At 36.0% G+C, this 23,256-nt stretch overlaps 1 protein-coding gene across 4 annotated transcripts; it reads right to left on the minus strand.

Annotated features, from left to right (window-relative positions):
* Positions 1-1,384: 1,384 nt before the first annotated feature.
* LOC123518797 (transmembrane protein 234 homolog) lies at positions 1,385-22,924 on the minus strand. Of its 4 annotated transcripts, XM_045279805.1 has the most exons (4): positions 22,790-22,885; positions 21,515-21,642; positions 20,565-20,742; positions 1,385-1,806 (listed from the first exon to the last, which is right to left on the minus strand). In XM_045279805.1, exons 2-4 carry the CDS (start codon positions 21,638-21,640, stop codon positions 1,787-1,789), a joined length of 324 nt encoding a protein of 107 aa, XP_045135740.1. In that variant the 5' UTR covers positions 21,641-21,642; positions 22,790-22,885; the 3' UTR covers positions 1,385-1,786. The 4 variants fall into 4 exon arrangements, with proteins under 4 accessions (XP_045135740.1, XP_045135738.1, XP_045135739.1 ...); XM_045279803.1 differs by lacking the exon at positions 1,385-1,806 and having other exon boundaries at positions 19,996-20,742; positions 21,515-21,645; positions 22,790-22,924; XM_045279804.1 differs by lacking the exon at positions 1,385-1,806 and having other exon boundaries at positions 19,996-20,676.
* Between the last annotated feature and the right edge of the window lie 332 nt (positions 22,925-23,256).

Consider the following 23,256-nt stretch of genomic DNA (forward strand, 5'->3'; position numbering starts at 1 on the left):
TGATTCAAGCACTCGCCTAAGCTGACTTACATCAGTGACACAAATGTATCAACAAGCTCTCTAAACAGACACTTTATGCATAAAAACAATTATAATATCAATGCCTACATACATAACATGTACAAATTTGGGCAGAAGGAAATGCAAACGTGACAGTAGAATTAATGGCCAAAATATCCTATAGCTTTAATCTCTTGCTTGTCTAAAGTTTTTGAATCTATCCTGAATAGGAAGATTCTCAAACATGTCACTTCACACTCTTCTGTCTGATCACCACCAGTATGGATTCTGTCAAGGTCGCACTACTGATGATCATCTGGATTTCCTTACTGAGTCTTGGTCATCCTCTTACAGATTTTGGTGATCTTACAGATTTTGGTGAAACTTTTGATGTAGCGTTAGATATATCAAAAGCTCTTGATAGTCTGGCATAAAGCTTTGATTTCAAAATTACCCTCCTACAGCTTCTATCCTAGTCTCTGCAACTTTATCACAAGTTTCCTTTTCAACTGTTCTATTGCTGCTGTTCTATTGCCACTGTTCCCCCTAATTTTGATTGACACTTTTCCACTTTTTAGAGAACCAGCACTCCAGTGGGCCTTTTTCTATAATCTTTTCTTTGCTTTGCCTTTGGCTGGCCCTCTTCCCTACAAAAAAAAAAAAAAAATGCAAGTGGGCATTGAGGTAGGTGTGGCCAATTCTCAGTCTAGTGACTGCTGTGTCCTCAGACCACCCTAAACCACAACCTAACTGAGCTACACTATATGAACAGAGGAGTGTAACCTTGCTGATACCTCCATCTGACCTAACTACTTCCAAACGCCTCATTTCTACATACACTCGACCCTCGAAACAACGGACCTCCCATCAACGGATTTCAGAAACTATGGACAAATTCTGGAGTCTGATTTAATCTATGGACGAATATTAAAATAAGCGCGATTGTCTGTTCCCGGCAAATTATTGTCTGGTAGGTGGCAGGTCGGTTGTGTCATCAGATGTTGGCCGTCATGTTTTATCTTCAGTCCATGCGTTTTCGACCAACAGTGAACATTGTCCAGTGCTTCGACGGCTTTTTTGTGCATTTGTACCCTTCCCTTCCCTTATTTATTAAACTAACCATGCTCATGTCATCTATTTCAGGTTATTTGTTGTACTTAATGCTTTGTAATACTGCTTGAATGCTTTCTTAATGATTACACAGTATTTAACGTACATTTTATACAGTTTTTACGTACTTTTGCAATCTACGGACAGGGTCCTGCACGCATTTGTCCGTTGTTTCGAGGGTCGAGTGTACTAGCTTTCAACATACACACAGCTCACAACTGGTTCTTTCTTTAGTAATTTAATAAATCTTTGAGGATCCCATCAAGTTCTTTAATCTAAGCTTTTTTTATTATGTTTTTTGGTACATACTACATAGTTTTACTTTTTAAATGATGAATATAAAATTGAATAATTTTTCATGCTTTGAGAATCAATTATTCACTGGTGGTGGTGTAAGGAACTGCCTTGAATACATGGATTATGCATTTGCAGTTTCCTCCCAGTCTAAATGACAGCCAAGTGGCAATAGCCAGTTGTCCCAGAGCCTTTCTAAGGTTACCTCTTACACCTTTCATAGCATGTTTACCAATATCACCAGTGTTGAACAGAATAGGCATAGCCATGGCCTAGGAACCCCAAGAGACTTCAGGTGAAAGATTGCCTACCAGTCCCAGTAAGCAGTCCCACTGCCTATCAGTTCCTCCTCATTATATCTGCATTTGTTGAATAGGCTTCCTCAGACTGTTGATGACAGCCCTGTAAATAAGAAAAGTGTTACACATTGCTTTGTTATTATCAAAAGTAATAACTCTTGGCTTTTCTGTCTCAATCTTACATTATCACCTGACACTTTTTTCCCACATAAATACATATTCAATATTCAGATCAAATACCATGTTCTACCAGTTAGTTGATGTTCTTTAGTATTACAAGCCCTTACTTCAATCACACCTTCCTCTTCAAGGTGAAAGTATATCTCAAAATACCTAGTTCATGTTAACCATTACATTAGCAACATAATTTTAAGTAAACATTTTGAGATCTATATAATTTCATCATGCAGAGGAAGGATACATATTTTCCTCATGCAGAGGAAGCTATGATTCAGAAGGACTAGTGATACTGAAGAACATCTACTAAATCAAAGGTAGGGTGTGTGTGTGTGTGGATGAAGTGAAACATTGCTAATAAAGGAAATGTGCATATGTATATAAGAAGCATCAGTAGGGAAGGAAATAAAAATATGTGTATGTGACTGTGGATGGTTGAGTTTTTAGAAAGATAATAAAAAGGAATATACAAGGAAGATTAGTGAATACAGTTAGCGAATATTGAAACTAAACAGTCTGAGCAGTACCTACATACTGAAATCATGTATCCTGCATCAACAAAGAGTATACAATAAATAAAAGGACAAAAAGTTCAGCTGAAATATTAATGGCCTGCATCCCTAAATCTGAATCTATATGTCTTTAAGAACATCTAAGGAGCCAGCAGATTTACCATAAATAATCTCTGCACATGCTTGAATCTTTCTACCATGCAATTTTTTTCCTTACTTTTGACATACTGTTTATCACTAGTCATATAGTTCCCAATTTCCTATATATGTATACTAATGAAATACTCATTCCTGAAAAAAACATAATTTTATTGAATAAATAACACCACATGGAACAAGAACAAACCTTTACTTATTCATGACACCTACAGTTGAGACTACAATTATCATACATTTGTTAGCTTTTCCTCACCAATACACTACAGAGCAGCTACTTACTCAATAAGGTGTGAGCCAAGAACCAGGCAAGGTGGAGGATCAGCCAGAGGACCTGTGATCACTTGGATGAAACTGTTATACATCAATTAAAATTTGGACCTTTTAAGTGAGAATTATTTTCTTGATTGCAGTTACTTAAGTTTGATATCATTAATTTCAGTGAGGTTATACAATTACCAAACTTATCTCTGAATACACTTTACTCTTTCCATCAATCTCTACATATTTACAATAAATATATTATGCATATATCTCTCTATACAAAATTAGAAAATACTATAATTATCACAATATAATGACTCAGTAAATCATACCCAATAAACCATTTCAATCACAAAATGAATCGACAAACATTTCCAATCCCTAGTATACTGTAGTAGATTTATAGTTACTTCCAGTAAGTGCATAGGTTCATGCTGTTCAGCATCATAAACTATGTAGCTCTTATACAGCCAAATTCAAAATTTTGCACATGGCTTCAAAATTTTTCATATGGGTAAGGTCAATATCAAATGTCCCCAGCACTCATAGTAACCTAAGCACCATATAGTACCATGAAAATCTGGATACAGAGAGAGAGAGAGAGAGAGAGAGAGAGAGAGAGAGAGAGAGAGAGAGAGAGAGAGAGAGAGAGAGAGAGAGAGAGAGAGAGAGAGAGAGAGAGAGAGAGAGAGAGAGAGAGAGAGAGAGAGAGAGAGAGAGAGAGAGAGAGAGAGAGAGAGAGAGAGAGAGAGAGAGAGAGAGAGAGAGAGAGAGAGAGAGAGAGAAAATGTTATCAAATATATAATTTATAGACTTTTTACCAAAGGTAATGTAAAAGTAAATGCAGTTAAAAAAACTACAATTATGATTAACTAATAGAATCTATTACCAATAAATTTCTATTGTATGACACACCCACAAAATTGCACTAAGAAAGAAATGTTTAATTAAATAAGGGCTGGCTACAAAACTCTGAACTGCAGCTGCTCCTAGACTATGCATTTTCAACACAAGACTTGGTAATACAACTTGTCTCAGTGTTTCTAGGTAATTACATACAACACAACCTTTGATACTTTTTGGCTAAATACTCTTATCATTGAATAATGACTATGGACAGCTGTATAAAGCATGGCATGGATGGTTTAAAAGGTCATTCTACATGCCATTCAGATCTACATTACTAAAATTCATACTAAGATATTTTGATGGTTCTCATCTATATTATTAAAAGCAATGTTACTAATGATGAACAAGAAGTTACCAACTGTTGAGTTTGGTGTTTAATGATGGTAGCAAGAAAAAAATTGACCTCTGCTATTCATCTGCATAATTTCCTGCTGCAGAGACAGTAATCAGGCTAGGAATGTGCAATTTCAGTAATCAGTTACAAAAAAGTTGCATAACTTTTTTAAAACTGTGTTTAGTTTTCTCTAAACACCTACAATGCTTTTTAGGAAAAGCATTTCTTTCAGTAAAGCCCGCGTCCCTCACAGTATGATGCGAGGCGAAAGCCACACAAATAAGAATAACTTGCACTTTTTGCACAATAACTGACAAATCCCGTGGCTCATAACAGCTGTGAGATGGGCACATGACATTATTTAGATTACAATAAGCATAGCAAGACCATCTAACAATATACCATGTTGCTATCAAACATTTTTTTCCAATTCCAGTATGACACTAGAACGATGGCCACACAACCCACGCTATAAAGATAAAATACTACTTGAAGGTACATCATTAACACTACAGTGTTCAACAACAGACAACCACAGGACGACAACTGAATGAATTACACGAATGCCACCCGACAAATAAGCGCTACACAACCGCTTTTTTCTGGAGTTCAAGCCTGTATACCAATTATCAATTGTGGGCCCACACTTGGCTGTCACAGTTCCACAGTAGCATCTACCAATGTCACAGTGTTGCATCCCATGCAACATGATCCTTCCCACATCACTCCCTGCAGGACATGCCTGGTCACATGGCCCTTCCCATGTCTCCCAGCAGAACTCTGATGAGTACTACATCAATAAACTTGAAGTGAATAGTCTGCTGATCAACAACCTCAAAATTTAACTATATCTAACCCTCATGCTCAACATTGACCAACAACAAAAGAAGTGAAGGAGGATGGCCTGTAAGTGGTTTGTTAGGTCGTGGATTGCGTAGAGTGAACAATATGGCCATTATCACCAACTTCAGCCACACCTCTGAGAACATGGCCCTGATTCCTACAGATATTACCTGCAGGTTGACCACGCCATGTTCAACGAAATATTGAAGCAAATTAGACATCGAACAAGTAGACAGAACATAAATTAGAGGAAGGCACTAAAACCAGGGCTACATTTGGCCATTACAGTGCACATCATGGCCACAGGGGAGGCCTACAAAATCTTCATTGACTCATCATGTTTATCATGTTATTATCATTCAAGACTCAATTTGCAACTGTGATTTACATCAGTGTATTGTGTAGATTTTGTTGTAGGTTCATTATGTTATTGTCCAATCATCAGTCAGTTATTGTGGTATCATCTGGATTGTTGTACAGTTTTTAAGAGGCCACAAATATGACAACTATGCAATGAATACAATGAATGCCACATGGCAATCGCAAGAATGTACACTAATAGTGATACGATGGGTTTGTAACAATTTTTTTTTTACAAGGAATCGCAAAAAATAAGGGGTGTACGATTTATTCAGGATGAAATGGGAAAAATCCATAACTAACACGATATGCCCTAGACTGTTTCACGAAACTAGAATTTTTTTACATGCTACGAGATGGTTAGATTTAAAAAAAATTTCTGCAAGTCATGCTGATTCATGGCACAGTCACCTCACATCATCTGTGTGGGACACGGCCTTAACAGATGCTTTAGGACAGCTTGTCCAAAATTCTACTTTAATAATCATAAAAATGTAGAGTCAACCATTACAGGCACTACACTGTTACCTCTACATATGCTTGGAGGTCATAATGGATGATAGTAAGAACACATGCTAGCTACATGTGTATACTTGAATGTTTACTACAGTATCAGTTTACACTAAGACTACAGGTAGAGCTTCAGATGTTGTTCACAAGGTGGAGCAGACATTGTCAATCAGTTATACTGTATTTTGGTGCTCAAACACATTCAAAAAATAGACAAAGGTTTCTAAATTAAAATCATGATGAAGGAGAAACATTTCATCATGAATTCAAGTGCATCTTAATAAGAAAGTTATTAACACTAGAAAAACACTAAAGCAAGGGTAGTACATCATTATGCTCATATTACTCATCCAATAGTACACAAGACACTCAAAAGGAGGTGCATTTAAATCAGATTAATTTTTGTCTATGTATTTGAAAAAGATGTTGGGGAAGGCACCAAAAAGAAAGAGTGGCTAAAACTGGCTGGGCAACAGTTAAGAAAAGAGAGGTGAGGTAGTATGTAAGAGATAATGTTAAAAGTATCTGATCTTAGGAACCAACTTAAGCCAAGAGCAACAAGGCATTAAGCATAGCTGACCTTAGTGTACATGTGACTGACTATCATCCTCCTCGCTGGCAGAGTGAGTTGCCGTCAGGGAGCTGGTGTGCATGGTTATGAATTGTGTTTGTTGTATTTCATTTCAAGATTTCAGATTAAAACATGTTAAGCAATGATGTTTCTACACATGCCATTTTAATGGATGATCTGAGTATGTCGAGAATAGTAATGAAAGTTTTGCATGAGTTGTAACTGGATGCACTGAAGTACACTAATAGTAATTCTGATCTCCACAAGACTGCGATCACTGGTGGCAATGGTTGTGAGGACATGGCACAAAGACCAAGGCTACATTATTAGAGTTAAAATTTCCTACATCCTTAAGGCCATAGAAAGAAAATCATGCTAATTAGCATCATGAATATGCATCAATTAAGTGCAAGAGACCAAATGAGTGTGAGTCAAACAACTGACACCTGCATCAAGACATTCTATTCTATCCTTGATCAAGAATTACTTTTGTTAATCATATGAAATTACTACTTAAAGTTATCAGGCTTTCTATGTACTCTTCAGATATGTTCCTTGTGTGTGTAATTCACCTCGGTTGCCTGCTGGTCACCCAGCCAGTCTTCTCCATTACGGAGCGAGCTCAGAGCTCATAGACCAATCTTTGGGTAGGACTGAGACCACATCAATACACAACACACACCGGGAAAGTGAGGCAACAACCCCTTGAGTTACATCCTGTACCTATTTACTGCTAGGTGAACAGGGGCCACACATTAAGAGGCTTGCCCATTTGCCTCACCGCTTACCGGGACTCGAACCCAGCCCTCTCGATTGTAAGTCGAGCGTGCTAACCACTACACTACGCGGTGTGTGTGTGTGTGTGTGTGTGTTTCACTGTTTGATCTGCTGCAGTCTCTGACGAGACAGCCAGACGTTACCCTACGGAACGAGCTCAGAGCTCATTATTTCCGATCTTCGGATAGGCCTGAGACCAGGCACACACCACACACCGGGACAACAAGGTCACAACTCCTCGATTTACATCCCGTACCTACTCACTGCTAGGTGAACAGGGGCTACACGTGAAAGGAGACACACCCGGCCGGGGAATCGAACCCCGATCCTCTGGCTTGTGAAGCCAGCGCTCTAACCACTGAGCTACCGGGCGTGTGTGTGTGTGTGTGTGTGTGTGTGTGTGTGTGTGTGTGTGTGTGTGTGTGTGTGTGTGTGTGTGTGTGTGTGTGTGTGTGTTTTATGGTTTCCAAGCTTAAAAGCCCACTGAAACAATCCTGATCTGAGAGGTGCAAGGCCAGAAACTTGATGGTATAGCTAGTAGCTATTTTAAAGTGCATATGCCTTTCAAGAAATATTTTTAGCAATGGAAGGACAACTGAATTAACTGTAGTCACAAGTGACACATATTAAGGGTAGAACTCAAAAGTAATTCTTTTTCCAAGCCTAAGGTCATATACTCTTGGGATATTTCATTATAATAATAGACACAATGTTATTTTTTTCCTTTCAGTCCAAGTTTCCATGTTTTACTCAATGACACACAGATACACACACACTGACTAATTTAGATGATATTTCTAGGGAAAAACTAAATTGATGTGGCTACAAGATTGGTATACAAGTTCTGGCCACTTGTCCATGATACCACTGCAAGTCTTGGATGTGCTAAAATCTGTAATGAATGTGAAGATGAGGAGCAGCCAGGATATTGGTGGTAAGAATGGATACTTAAGCTTAGGAGTAATAATAAATACCATAAGGTATAGTGTACACATGAATGTAAGGCAATGGTGAGAGAATAGGTGAGTAGATGGATGGGATACTTGGTGTAGTAGAAGGCAGCAGGAGTGATTGTGTCCCCAAAGAGTAGAGTTCCACTGGGGTGTAAAGAGGCACTCGTGTTTGGGTTGCATCCACTAGAGGGGACAAACACTCTTCTGGTGCTGTCTTTTGTGCCAAAAGAAAATTTCTTTCCTTCAAAATATACCAACATGTTGAGCTAGAAAAATACTTAGACAGTCAGTTTAATAAACAACTGGTCTAAATGTTCTCCACCCCAAGTTGTGCCTGAATATAGACACATCTAAAATAACCTTCCAGGCTACCAACAATGTGATACAAGTACACTGTTGGATTTAGTTGCCCTACACCAGTTGTCACTCAAGTCTGTTGCTCCTGGTGATAAGTGGAAGTCCAAAGTTTGACTAAAGTTATCACAGTAGGGTGTTTCTGTCCATACATCATTCTGATGTCTGGGCCAAGAGAAGTTAGTGACATATTTATGAAAGCACCAGACATCAGAGGTCATACGGCACTATGGCAATGCAACAAAAGATAATGAATGTGTTATAATAATGTGATAAGGATGATGATAAACTTAATGTTGAGTTGAACAGTCATTATGTAATGTTAAAATAAAATGCAAACCATGATGTGATTGGTGAAAATAAAACTATCACTGACTTATAAAGCAGAGGTTTCTTTTCAGATTAAAAGTCTTGACCTGATGCTAAATTGTAGGAATTGAGTTTCTTCACTGTTTCTTAATAAATATATATATAAAGCACAGCAGTATTGAATATTATGCAAACTTTCTCATATAGTTAAACATTGTCTAACCATATATTTAAAGCAATTAAATCTCTCCATTTTCATGGGTGGTGAGATAAAAATACTGTACAGTAGTCAGTTCTATTCAAAACCTGCAGTAGGTTGCAATGATTATGTATGATATCAAACTATGTTGCACATGTAAGTCAAGTGGAAAACACAATTTCAAGAATCGTAACAGCAGCAGACCTCTTCAGTGGGAGAATCATAGCAAAGAGCTCTTTCAGCTTTAAAAATTCATGTGTTTATAAAATTAATGAAGAGAAAAGAAATTATAAATAAAAAATGTAGTGAATAATCTTGTTTGGTGAAATTAGACAAAATGTAAAAGAAATGCACATATGACAGTACATATACTCTTTTATATAAGACTAGATACACTTTTTCCCTACCTTTTATTTTTAAACTGGACTCATTATGATCAATAAGCACACAATCAGTAGTATTATGTGAAGATTTTGATACACAAGAAGCACAAAAACAGTACTGCTCAGTGACCACAATAGTCTGATATAACCAATACCTTCCCATGGCAAGGGTCAAATTTCTGTTAATCTTCACCTCAAGTATGACAAGAAAGTTGATGTGAATACTTGTGTAGTGGAATTTCTAGGAAAATTGTAAGGTTTCTATTAATGAAGGGTACTGATGAGTTTTGCTGAACCTTTCACTGTTTAATGCTAAAATTTGGATGTCTCCAAGACTGAGTGATATTCTACTGCCCTTAAGTATGATGGCTGCTGGCTAATGAATGGTTATTCTGATTCATGCAATAAATCAGAGTTGATTTTGTCAATTTCTGTAGCATGCTCAAACGAAAAAGGCAACATTTTTTGGATCTCAAATAAATATTCTCACAATCTGTACTGAATATAATCAGTTAACATGCCTATGCTAAGCAGTTTCCTTCAAAATGAAGTCTTTTAGAAAATTGTAGAATTATACTTTCATGGAACATTCTGATAATGAATTGCACTGTTCTTTCATTTCAAAAGAGCTAGATATTTGAGCTTCTGTTCTAGTGTCATGAGAGGCACTACTAATACAAATTGCATCACAGGAGATAAATGGCTTAGAAGTGATGGAAGTCACGTAAAGGAAGAAAGGCGGTGTGTACACTTTGTAGATGGACTCTTAAATAATAAGGATGCATGCCTGACTCCACGATGGTACACTGAAGATGGACACAACAAAAGGTGATATATAGTACCAGAAAGATTCTACATAATCAATAATAAATATCTATGCATCACAATTTAGCATGTGATAAACTGTTTAAATATGCAAATAAGTTAACACTGTCATATTATATAGGTAACATTTTTGCTATATTTCTATTATGAATCCAGGTACTACAAGATATGACTACAGTGACTAGGTCAGCTGCAAACCACACCATTAGAAATAGAGAACAGTACACTACATGTCCTCCAAACACTAAATTTTTACAGCCAACACAGAAACAATAAAAACACTGACCAACAAACACATTTATCTATACTACTTAACATTTTCATTACCAGCTCAACACAGCTTGGTTTATGTTTTATAGGTAGACTTTATTATTTTTTTCAATGGTATACTTTTGAAATATCAATTTATATCAGGAGTAAATTATGCAACAAAGCACACTTTCAAAATCTGATAATAATTCAACTCTTCACCTTTTTGATGTGACACTAATCAGTAATGCAAATCTACATGATAATTCATCACATATGGTTCAATGGCCATAATATTATCACATGTATCCAAATTGCTCAATCACTTTGTGATGATACTGAGGTCACTCTGTGTCTTCCATAGGGTGGAACAAGAGGTACATGTCTCTTATTACCACTGGGTGGGTTGCTTATAGACAGTACAGGTTTTGGCATTGATTTGGAAACTAGCTATACACTCCTTGGCACTCATTCCATCACTCTTTTACAATATCAGATGAAGTTTCTCTCTCTCTCTCTCTCTCTCTCTCTCTCACATGATATACGAATGTAATTGACTGTGGATTAGTTCTATTTTCCTTTACGGATTGATTTTTGCTTGTTACCTGAGGCCTTGAATGTTACAAGTCTGCAGTGTTGATGACTCTTAAGGTAACTTCAAATGACTGCTTCTTTTTTCTTGAATTTCTTGCATTCACCAAGTGTAACCGACTTTTACATGTGTGCAGGTCATGACATCTTTTTAAAGGTCTGGGATTTGTCAAGGGCACAAAGGTTTGGGAAACATCAAAATGCTACTCCCAAAAATTAGGTTGGCTACTTTATTTTCTGAGGTGTTTTTACCGTTCCAGCAAATAAGATGCAACAGTAGCTTTAGTAATTTTGTTTCCTGCATCTGACAGAATGCTTAAAACATTCCATATTTATCCTTTCATGAAGAGATCAAGCTTACCCTGTGTACTGGTATTAAATTTGATGTGGTTCCATGATGTATAGATGATGTTACAATGAATCAGTTGAAGAAAGCAGGCAGATGCAGATTTGGCACTAAGTCTTGGAGACATACAAGTTACAGTAATACTTCGAGATACGAACGCTCCAACATACAATTTTTTTTTATATAGGGCAAAAAATTTCATATAATTTACGCCTCGAAATACGAAGATATTCTTAAGATACGAATAGCCATTGGTAGGTGGCGCAGCGATCACTTGGCTACCCACGTCCACCTGAACATTCAGTTCGCGTTGTGTATTGTTGTTCATCCTTTGTGCATGTATGTGTCTGTGCTCCTCGGCAGTGTGTATTTTTTCTTAAGTTTTGTGAACTCAAGACCTTGTGATCATGGGTTCCAAAAGTAAAAATAAGAAGGCTGAAACGAAGAAACTTATAAGAGTCTTGCAATGGATATGTAACACAAGATAATTGCTTAGAATAGTCTCGCAATGGATATATAACACAAGATAATTGCAAAATATGAACATGGTGTGCGTATCTGTGACTTGGCCCTGTGCGCTAATGCTAGTAGTAACTGTAAAATCAAACCATTGTTGGTGTATCATTCTGAGAACCCCTGGTCCCAGGTCATGTGGCATGCCAATAGTAAGGCATGGTAACTCGCCAATTCCACCTCCTTACTACATATACGAAGTTCTATCACAGCGTTTGTAAGTAGAAATGCAAGATGGGAGTTTTCGCTCACGCTAACGCAGCAGGTTTGGCAAGAAACACACAAAATAGCCTGTATTCACATACTGATTACACTTGGAAATTCAATAAACGAGTGAGTACAAATGATGTTCTGCCCACAAGCAACTCTTCCTCTTAGCAATGCAAAAAACCAGAAATCTCTAGATGCTATGGTTACCACAATATATCAGGTTGAATGAGGTGGTATCGTTGGTGTTCATGGCCTTGCGTCCGATCGGGTTTAGCGGCCTTGGCTAGAGCGATAGAAAACGGGTCCCTCGTATCTCTCTCTCTCTCCTGTCGCCTGTTCTGATACCACTCTCATTCAAATGTTGTCTCCCCGCTACATGGCAAGAGACCCGAGGTGTAGAAGTAAGGCGCGTGGGAGAGGTGGCGGAATCAGACACTGTGAAATCACTGTCGCTACCACCATCCATCGTGGGAGTTGGTGACAGTGACGTATAGCATATGTTTACTCCTGATGAATGTTGCCAGCTCACAAGCAAAGATGAGAAGAAAATGGCCAAAATATAGCCCAATAATGCCTAAACGTCTATCGACGTGCCCAAGTCTTGCGTGATGAACGTCTATCAATGTGTCCTGAGTTTTGCTGGTTAAGTTGTTATTTTGGGCAATGTAGTACATTTATATCATGCATACAACAATAAACATTGTACAGAGTGTTCGAAAAGTCACTGTGCACTTTTCTAATAATTTTTTTTTATATTTCAGATTTCGACCTCAATATGGTTTTAACAACTGAAGAACGTGTATGGCTCGTCGAACACGTATTCCGAGAGGGTGGTAGATACACAGATGTGGTGCGACAGCGGTTTGCTGAAAAATTCCCAGATAAACCTGTTCCACATCGCAACACAGTTTGTAACCTTGTTGATAAGTTTCGGGAAACAGGATCAGTGGATGATGCCGAACGCTGTGGAAGGCCAGCAAAGCTATTGGAGGAGAAACTGTTGGACATTTCTGACAGTATGCTGCAGAGTCCATCAAAATCATTACGAAAATTAGCTCAGCAACATGATATTGGTCTTGCAACTGCTCATAAGGCCATCAGAAGGGAATTAAAGCTCTTCCCATACAAAATAATGGCAGTACAAGAACTGAAAACCACTGATCATGAGAAATGATTACGCTATTGCAGATGGTTTAATTGATTTATCGAAGAGAATACAGCTGATGTGTTGGGTGTGACCTTTTTCACCAATGAAGCATGGTTCCATCTCTCAGGTTACGTTAATTCGCAAAATTCAAGATTGTGGTCATCTGATAATCCTCAGTTTGCACGAAACACCCCTACATGATAAGAAGGTTGGTGTGTGGGTTGCGATTTCCAGACATAGAATTGTTGCCCTATTTTCTTTGTGAACACAATAAACAGCGAGCGCTATTGTTCGGATATTCTTCACGCCTTCATCGGTCAGATGACAAGTGATGAAATCAATTACTAATGGTTTCAACAGGATGGTGCTACTGCCCACACATCTGGCAGATCTATGCATTTATAAAGGAATTCTTTGGAGACCGCATTATTTCGCACGACGTGTGACCCCCACGTTCACCAGATCTGAATCCACCAGTGTATCGAGGTCGTCAGCGCACGCTGGATGACTTGCAAGCAGCAATAACAGCATTCATTCAGTCTATTTCAAGCGAGCAACTGATAGCGGTGTTTAGAAACAGAATAAGAAGGGTCTAAGCCTGTATTGATGCTAAGTGGGGTCACTTTCAACGTAATTTATAATTGTCATTCATATTTACCTCCTGTATTCTATATTGAAACATATATGTTAATAAATATGTAAGTGCACAGTGACTTTCCGAACACCCTGAATTTATCTTATATATTAAATCTATATTTGGTTTGTATTTAAAACATTTTAATTTTTAGGGGAGGCAAATTCGTATCACTAGAACAATTTAATTCTATTTCCATTAATTTCTATGGGAAAAATTGATTTGATATATGATTTTTTTTATTTATCGTCACAGAACTAATTAAATTCGTATGTCGAAGTACCACTGTATTTACCTTAAAGAGGAATATAACTCCATTGGTATTTCTTCAATGCTTGGTGCAATTTCACAAACCTACTGCCATATCCACCTCAATTATCTTTTTACAATTTCTATCAATTCATAATAATGGCATCTCTTGTGCTTCACTATTACATCTTCAAAATTTTTTTGTGCAATCAAATAATGTGGTATCTTGAGATACAAGCTGCTTGAGATACAAGTTTTTTGATATACGAGCTACAATTTGATCATTTTTCTATTTTGAGATACAAGCAAAATTTTGAGACAGAGTCATGCTTGAGGATGTTGTCGCTATAATCAGCGGCTTGGCGCATCAGTCCAGCCTCAGCTGAGCTAGTATCTACATGTTTCCCATGGATCTCAAGCACTGTGATTCTTTTATCATATTCACAGTATTTACTAACCTTTTTTATTGTCTAAATAAAGTGCTGTTTTAATCTATGGTTTAATGTTTACGAGTGGATGGTGACTGCAGCCTTTCCTCCCTTCCTCCTCCTCCTCTGCTATTCACCATCATTAGCCAAAAACATGCGTCTCCAAGAAAAGAACACTAAATAAACTTTTGCTGTTATTTCATATATTTTCATGCTTGTGTACGTCACTGAAAAGGCTAAACAAATTTCTCCTATCTCTGTCTACCTCCTCCACTAACGCTTATCACGGAGGGAGGAAAAAATGTACACAAACCTCTACACCAGCCTCTCTCTCTCTCTCTCTCTCTCTCTCTCTCAAAACTTCATTTATTCAATGAATAATGTTTACAGAATCATCAATGAGCTCTTCTGTGATTACTAGAGCACCTAGTGTTCTGTGGGTGGCTACATTTGTACACTCCAACTGACTGACAGTCCCAAGTGAGGGTTGGGAATGCAATAAGGTAATGTCCCATGGAATGCACTCTCCGAGATAAATATACTTTATACAAGTAGTTTATATATTTATATTTTCTTCTGTTATGTTTTATTATGCTTCTGTGCAATAATTATTATTCATAAATAGCTTTTCTTACTTAAAAACACATAAAAAAAATAAGGGTGCTCTTTTTGGAGGCTGGAATGGATTAATGCATTTCAATGCATTTCAATGGGAAAAATTGTTTTGAGATACAAGTTTTTTTGAGATATGAGCTCCGTCAAGGAACGAATAAAACTCATATCTCAAGGCACCACTGTAGTTTCTGGATAATGTCTACCCTAACCTACAGTCCCTAATCATGTTCCACTCAGGACTATGATATGAAACCTTTCAGTTCCATTACTTCTGTTAACAATCATTTATAATATGTTACAATCCAATGAATTGTTGGTAATACTTAAGCATCTAAATGACAGATAATAAGTCCTTAAAACTTTCATGCTCAAGAGATTCATTTAATACTTAACCATTCTATTATAAATTTACATGAAACTCTCTCGCTCTCTCTCTCTCTCTCTGTCACATATATATATATATATATATATATATATATATATATATATATATATATATATATATATATATATATATATATATATTTTTTTTTTTTTATTTCAAACTCAGTTGTTGTCTTATTTTGCCTCTGACAATTCTTCCTCTTTCCCCCCCCCTCTCTCTCTCTCTCTCTCTCTCTCTCTCTCTCTCTCTGATCCCAAGTAGCTACCCTACAGTTACTATGTAAGCAATCAATCATGGTACAGAATCATTTGTGTACATATTGTTTATGTAGCACTATCACAATTATGCATACATGAAGAATATTCATGTCCTTAGGAATAAGTTGTACAGTGTTTTTGTTATTTTATGCTTTTGGGGTTTTGATATCAAAGTATCCAACCCAAGATGGACTTAATATTCTCACATTAGTTTTTTCACATAATAATTATGACCATCTTCATCAAAAGCTTTCAAGATAGAGGAATATTCCTCCAGATCCTCAAAATACAGTGTTTTTCTTCATATAAAACAGTTTCTAATATTTCAGAAACATGTCTATACACAATAACTAGAATAGCTGGAGCTAATGCAAAAGTTGGACAGTCAAACTAAAAACTATTCCATTTGGGTCTTGATAGCCATCTTGTGCCTTACCCATTCTGTTAATTGCTCAATTCTTGGCCATTCCTGTGCTATCATATATTTACAGTCTCACTTTGTTAGCCACATATAAACATTGTGTTTTAAAACTCAAATTATTAATATAAATAAATACTCATTAAGGTCTTTCCTGATTACACACAGGTAATCATACTGTGTATATTCATTTCCGTCTGTTTTTTTTCTTTTCTTGAACACTTACATTTATTCATTACCATTTCAAAAATATAGCTCAGTAAAACTTTTGTAATAAATGCAATTATTTACATATAATACAGTGCATGAACTAAATACTACTAAACAATATGAAACACATGTATGAGAATCAGTGGGTAGGTAACTTAACAAATATTACGTGATAAACACAACAATGAGGTCTCAAGATACTGTGGTAATTCATTCTCACATGGCCAATCACTAAAGACATAGTGGGAGCAAGGCCCATGAAGCTGATTGACGTACTGTGCATGTATTTGTTGAATTTGATACATTTATTCGTGGTGAAGGGCTTCTTCATGAAGGATGCATTGCTGAGACAGTGCACCCTGACTAGGTCTTTGAGTGTTGCAGGCAGTATAAAAAATTTCATAATTATATATGACATCACTTGTTCTGCATATTCTAGAACTCTGATATTCCTTTGGCTACCACACACAAAATATATTTTAACCACAGTTAAATAGTACTGGCATTCTCAAACAATCATGTTACTTAACTTATTTTTCCTTTTTAGGTTAATTTTTCCTGAATAAGAAATTTATGTAAACATATCCTTTACCCAAGCATCATTATAAATATACCATCAAACATGAATTCTTCCTTAAATTGCTGCCTAATAGGTGGTAGAGTAAACATCACTAACAATACATACAGGTATCATCTCCATTATGCACTGTACATCTCTGTACATTTTGAAGTATCACCATTGATTACATAAATATAGAGAATACTAAGTCAGCAACATTAACAACATTTATGGCATGGTGCTGAGGTACATGACTTGTGGCACATGATATGACATTCACTACTCAGAACTCCTACCATAAGGATTTTGATCTTACATCCATGCAATATCACTGTACTTTGGGGCCTCAGGTAGAACAAGACATAACAGCAACTAATGAATATTAAGTGTCAACAAGAACAACAATGATAATGACAGATGAAACATGGTTTTAATATTCTGTACAAAAAAATTCACTTTTAATAAAAAGTATAGGTTTATACCAAGTGTTGGCCAAATCTAATTTGGTGAGAATTGCCAAACTGAAAAGGCACTCAAGATCAACAAGAAAATATTAAATTACAGTTTGCATAGAAAGCATTTTCATGTAATGGTAAGACTATAAAAGATTATGTAAATGCAACAAGTTCAGTATGAATGAGCAAGTTCATTACTTTTCTTGAATTGGATTCACATCCCAGACAGCCTCAAAAGGGGGAATTTTGTTTACACCTTGTACAATTTTGAGATTAAAAATCCATTTATGTACAAGAAAACCATGTTAGTAAGGATGACCATATTTTAGCATTATCTTAGATTTAACTGCCAGGATGAAAATAGACTTTGTTTTGACATGTGATTAAATATTTTTGAATTGCTGCATGTTCCTAAAGCAGCATTCTTCTTTTACATGATGACAAAAACACATCACATTTCCAATTGTAAAAAAAAATCTAAAATTCTTGAGACTGATTTTAACACTCAATATAAAGGAACCAATTATTTTGAAAAACTCTTTCAATTATGAAAAATGTAATATAAGTAATCTATAATGTACATTCATTGCAATGCATCAGTCTGATATTGTCATTCATTGACACTTTCATACATTAATTATATAGACATTCTGAAATAGGAACATCATCTTTAGTTAGTTGTATATGTAGTATTAGTGTTATCTACAGCAAAAAAAGTATAAAATTCCAAAAATTCCAAAATTTTACCTGTGAAGGCAAAACTAAACTAGGTAACCATAACTTCAGTAAAAAAAAAGAAAAAAGAAAAAACATCCTATTTATTTGTTTGAAACGCCTCTTCTTAACTACTTTCCTCTGGGGATGGTCACAATACTGTACTACAGAAAAATCTAAGCTTACTTCTGTCATTGCATTCCTTCCATGAAAGATAAATCCTCTCATCCTCTTACGTCATCCTTTTTCTCACATATCCTAGGAATTTGCCTACCCTGCAACACTGCACCATTTCAATGGGGATCATCCTCTTTCATCCACTTTCTATTTCTCTAACTCTGGTAGATTTCTCCTGATATATATATATATATATATATATATATATATATATATATATATATATATATATATATATATATATATAAATAAATATATATATATATATATATATATATATATATATATATATATATATATATATATATATATATATATATATATATATATATATATATATATATATATATATATATATATATATATATATATATATATATATATATATATATATATATATATATATATATATATATATATATATATATATATATATATATATATATATATATATATATATATATATATATATATATATATATATATATATATATATATATATATATATATATATATATATATATATATATATATATATATATATATATATATATAGGCAACAACAAATATAAGTGAATATTATGTTTTGGCACACTTACTAATTAGCAACAAAAACAAATAACTGGAAAGTACAAAATAATGAAATTTCTTAAACAAAACAGTACCACATAAATCCTTAATTTATTCTATTTTTTCAATTAAACTCGAAAGCTTCCATTTAAATAGAAAAGAGTTTTTTGTCTCAAGTTCCCAAATTCAATTAGAAAGTTACATAATTATTTGATACTGATGGGTTTTATTTGGAACCAACACCTTTCAAAAATTAACCTTTTAAAACATTCTTCACTTGCAATTTCCAACTGTTTAAAAGTTGGAGTGCTAATATTTATGATAATAATACATCTGAGGATTTATCCATCAAGAGTTACTTAGAAGCATCTGTGCATGTTTACAGTTACAATGTGTATGTGGATTAAATATTAAATGAATCATTAAAGCCATAAACAGTTCCCTAATCATTTTTAACCTAGCCAGTTTCATTGGATAGACAGTGCCTTCCAAAGGTTAATGCTATATGTCTTTTCTTTAGACCATTCAGCTTCCCAGCAGCAATATTGTGTTAATTCCAAGTACATACTTCTAGTGGATAGAGCAACATAACTTCCATCATTGCAGTCTTTAAAATGTTGTATGCCTAGAGTTTTCAACAAAAGTACTGTTATATGAGGAATGTTATCTAGCTGGTTCACCACTTGAAAGCTACATGACATTATGATACATAAAGATTATGACATAACAATGGTTTTGCAGTGCACAGTAAATTCCTGAAAAGTACCATGTGATCACAAATGATGAGAGAAAATAACATCAAGCCCAGTCATGAATGAAAGACTTTGCTGTGTCAGAAAAGGGATCTTCTGCACCCTCCACTTCACAGCCAAGCTTGGGCAGTTTTGTACTGATTATTTCATGGTGGATATGTGCTGCTCAAGGACTTGAACCTTTGTTTAATGTTGTGTAAGCATATCAAATAAATTAATGAACAAAATAAAAGATATGATGAAGTGAAAATATAAAAAAATCTGGACTGTATAATGTAAATCTTGAGACCAGGTTTTCAGGAATAAAAGATGTGAAGCATGAATCTGGCCTTATTTTTGTAATTATGTTTGACTCTATGCTATATAATCAAACATGCAATTTCAGCTTCAAGGCAAATAGATGTCTCTTATTTTTCCTTTTTCTTAACTTCAAACAATACTAAAAATTGATTTTTTTGACCAATAAGAAATTTACACCAAGACAGTAATGCAATCAGGATTATCCTTTTCAAAATAATCACTACACATTACAGTCAGCCATCACATTAGTAATGTGGCCAATTTCTACCAATACACTGGACTACAAGCTACATAATAAAGTAAGGGAGGGGGAAGGCATAAAGGATCTTTAGGGTCAACACAACAAAATCATGAAATTAACTGAAGATTTTCTATAAACTTGAATTAAATGCATATGTACATGATGATATTAACTTATTTTTTAATCATTAAATTCGGTAAATCACCAGATAATAATTTCACATACTTGAGTCTCCATTCACTCCTGAGCTATTGTTCATAAATAATAGTAGCTATCTGAAAGACCCAAATACACACACAAAAACAATGATGCTTCAGTGCTGAGTCTTGTCAGCAACACACAAGGCTACACCAACACACACCAGGCCAGCACCAATCCAGGTGGTCCGGCTAGTGGTGTCCTCACCTAAACAGCGGCCAGCCACTGTTGTCACCAGGAAAGTGAGGCTGTTGCTGAGTGGCACCGCTAGGGAGAGGTCAGCATTGCCCAGGGTGTATACAAAAAGCACGCTGCCCAGCTGGTTGAGCAAGAATGGACAGACATAGCTCAGACGTGTTGCCAAGAACTTGACCTCATGTATGGTCTGGGGAAAAGTACTGCTCTTATTCCTCAATCCTAAATGGAAAATCAATCCTTATAGTACTGATACACAGTAGGCTCTGTTTATGTGATGCAATAACTGGAATAGTTTGAATTTTGTGTAATTCATGTTATGATACAAATAAATAAATAAATAATGAAATTTAAAACATGCAATTGTGGTGCAGATAATTTACTTTTCCTCCATTCTTTTTTTCTAATTTTTGGCCACATTCCACAAACCTATCAATGTACATCTTTTATATGAGATATACATGACTTTAAATTTTCACCCAATAGTGCAAAACAATGCTCCTATGAAGGTAATTTGTGGGCATTTGCCAAGACCACAATGTAAAGCCAATATCTCTTTTAGAAAAGAAAAACACATATATGGGTGAGAATTTGTCATGGATTCATAAGCTTTTGTGCTTTAGTGTCACCTTAAATATTTCCTATTTATATTTTACTCAAACTGGAAATGAATTGTGAATATATTTTCAATTTAGCAAAGCCATAATCCATGCAAATGAATATTCAAATGATACTGCCTTGCCACAAACAATTAGCATTCACCAGGTGATCTACTTACATAGCTACCTCTTTTGCCAAGAATTCAATAAAAAAGTTTTTTGTCTTGTCTGATTTGTGAATTGTAGAAATGTTGCTGAAATATTCAAGATATTCCATGGGTGGTACAATACTGTGCATATATACTACTATAGCCATTGCTACATTACAAGCCCAGAGTAAGAAGATCCCAAGATTGTACTTACCTGAAGAACTGGATTAGACATCTTAATGTCCTCTATTCCAACACTGGCTCTCTTCAGAAGTGGATTTGTGATTCCCCACAGCAGGCTCACTGCCAGTAAGCAAAACAGGAGCTCCATCCCTACCATGTCTTCTGTGAGAGTGAGATTAAATGAGTATATAACTATCATTGAAGAAACAAAGCACAAACTTCATATCCTAATTGTAAGGAATAACAATTGAATGTACTTTCTCTTCAGTAAACACTTAATGACAGAACTGAGAGACACAACTCTGCTGGTACTTCTATGTACACCTGGCCACTGCTCTAACCAACCAATCACCAGTTTATGATAGCTTCACCTGAGAGAGAGAGAGAGAGAGAGAGAGAGAGAGAGAGAGAGAGAGAGAGAGAGAGAGAGGAAATGATGAGACTGAGAGCGGACAGAATGTGTGGATGCACCAGGACCGTAAGAAGAGTGCGACCTGAGTGATAGTGTGATTCAAGCCTCACTCAGTTCATCAGTTCACTTGTGTGGGCAAGGTAGGGTTAGCTGAAGAAGGGATCACATTACTTTATGTTCTAAAAGTTCTTGCATACTTATGGGAAATAAAAAACTAAAACAAAGGTAAGGGTTAGGGACTTGTCAAGCTGGAGGTTGGGATTAGGTTAGGTTAGTTGCACATTATGAATTCTTAAAGGCCGGACCTTGCTGCAGTAAGTAATATTAACTTTGGTAAAGGAGGCTAATATTATCTCCATAGTAACCAGAAATACTAATGTTATTTCAAAATTAACTTGTGCCTCCAGTGTCACACCAACAAGAGCCTGACACACAGCAAGTGACATGTGGGAGGGAACCCATAGAAATCAAAGACCCAGCTAAGTGTCAGGTAATATTCAGTATATCCTTCCTACAACAACACTCTTCCACCAGGTCACCAAGCTTACTGTGTCAGGGAGTTATTGTAGTAAGCTCTACAATGAGGAACAATCATTGCATGTCAGATACAACAGGGGGTAAATGATCGAAACATCAGTCTTACGGGCGGATAAAAATACTTTGCTGCTATTTAGATATCAATGTTGTGAATGAACCTGTGTCTGTTCCAAATAACTTTCCCACCTCCCCATCTCATCGAGGATTAACTATAGGCAATAACCAATACAAAACACGTAAATCAACTAGAAAATACGAAGACAAAAATATTCTAGACTTCACAGACGACACACGTGGGAAGAGCCTTATCATCACGAATTACCATGGAAACAACTAAGAAACTAATACAAAACACACCTAAATCTAGCACAAGAAACGCTTGGTGCCCCAAAGGTAACACATCCACGGTCAGCAACACGTCCCAATACCACAGCTAAGAACCCGTCGCTCTAATCCATCTTGATCTTGATCTTGATGCTACAGGTGGCTCGGGATCGCTCCTGTAGAGGACAAAAAAAAAAAAAAAAAAAAAAAAAAAGTATTATTTCTCTTCGTTAATGATCCCTACACCTCGCTCGCCACATTCTTTCCAGATACTCCTTCACAGCCTCCATCATCCTTTCACTCGTCTCTCTACACAGTTCCAGCAGCAGCAACACCATCCATTCCCTTCCTGTCTTCTCCACTCTTTCATTTCTATTATGCCCTAATTCACTCAAGATCACTTGCATCATCTCATGCCTGTCTCTCTCATACTTCTCACACTCCAGCATGACATGCTCCACCGTCTCGTCCTCCCCCATGTCACACATCTGGCCCACCTT

Source organism: Portunus trituberculatus, chromosome 44 (assembly GCF_017591435.1).
Source record: "Portunus trituberculatus isolate SZX2019 chromosome 44, ASM1759143v1, whole genome shotgun sequence".
Classification (NCBI taxonomy): Eukaryota; Metazoa; Arthropoda; class Malacostraca; order Decapoda; family Portunidae; genus Portunus; species Portunus trituberculatus.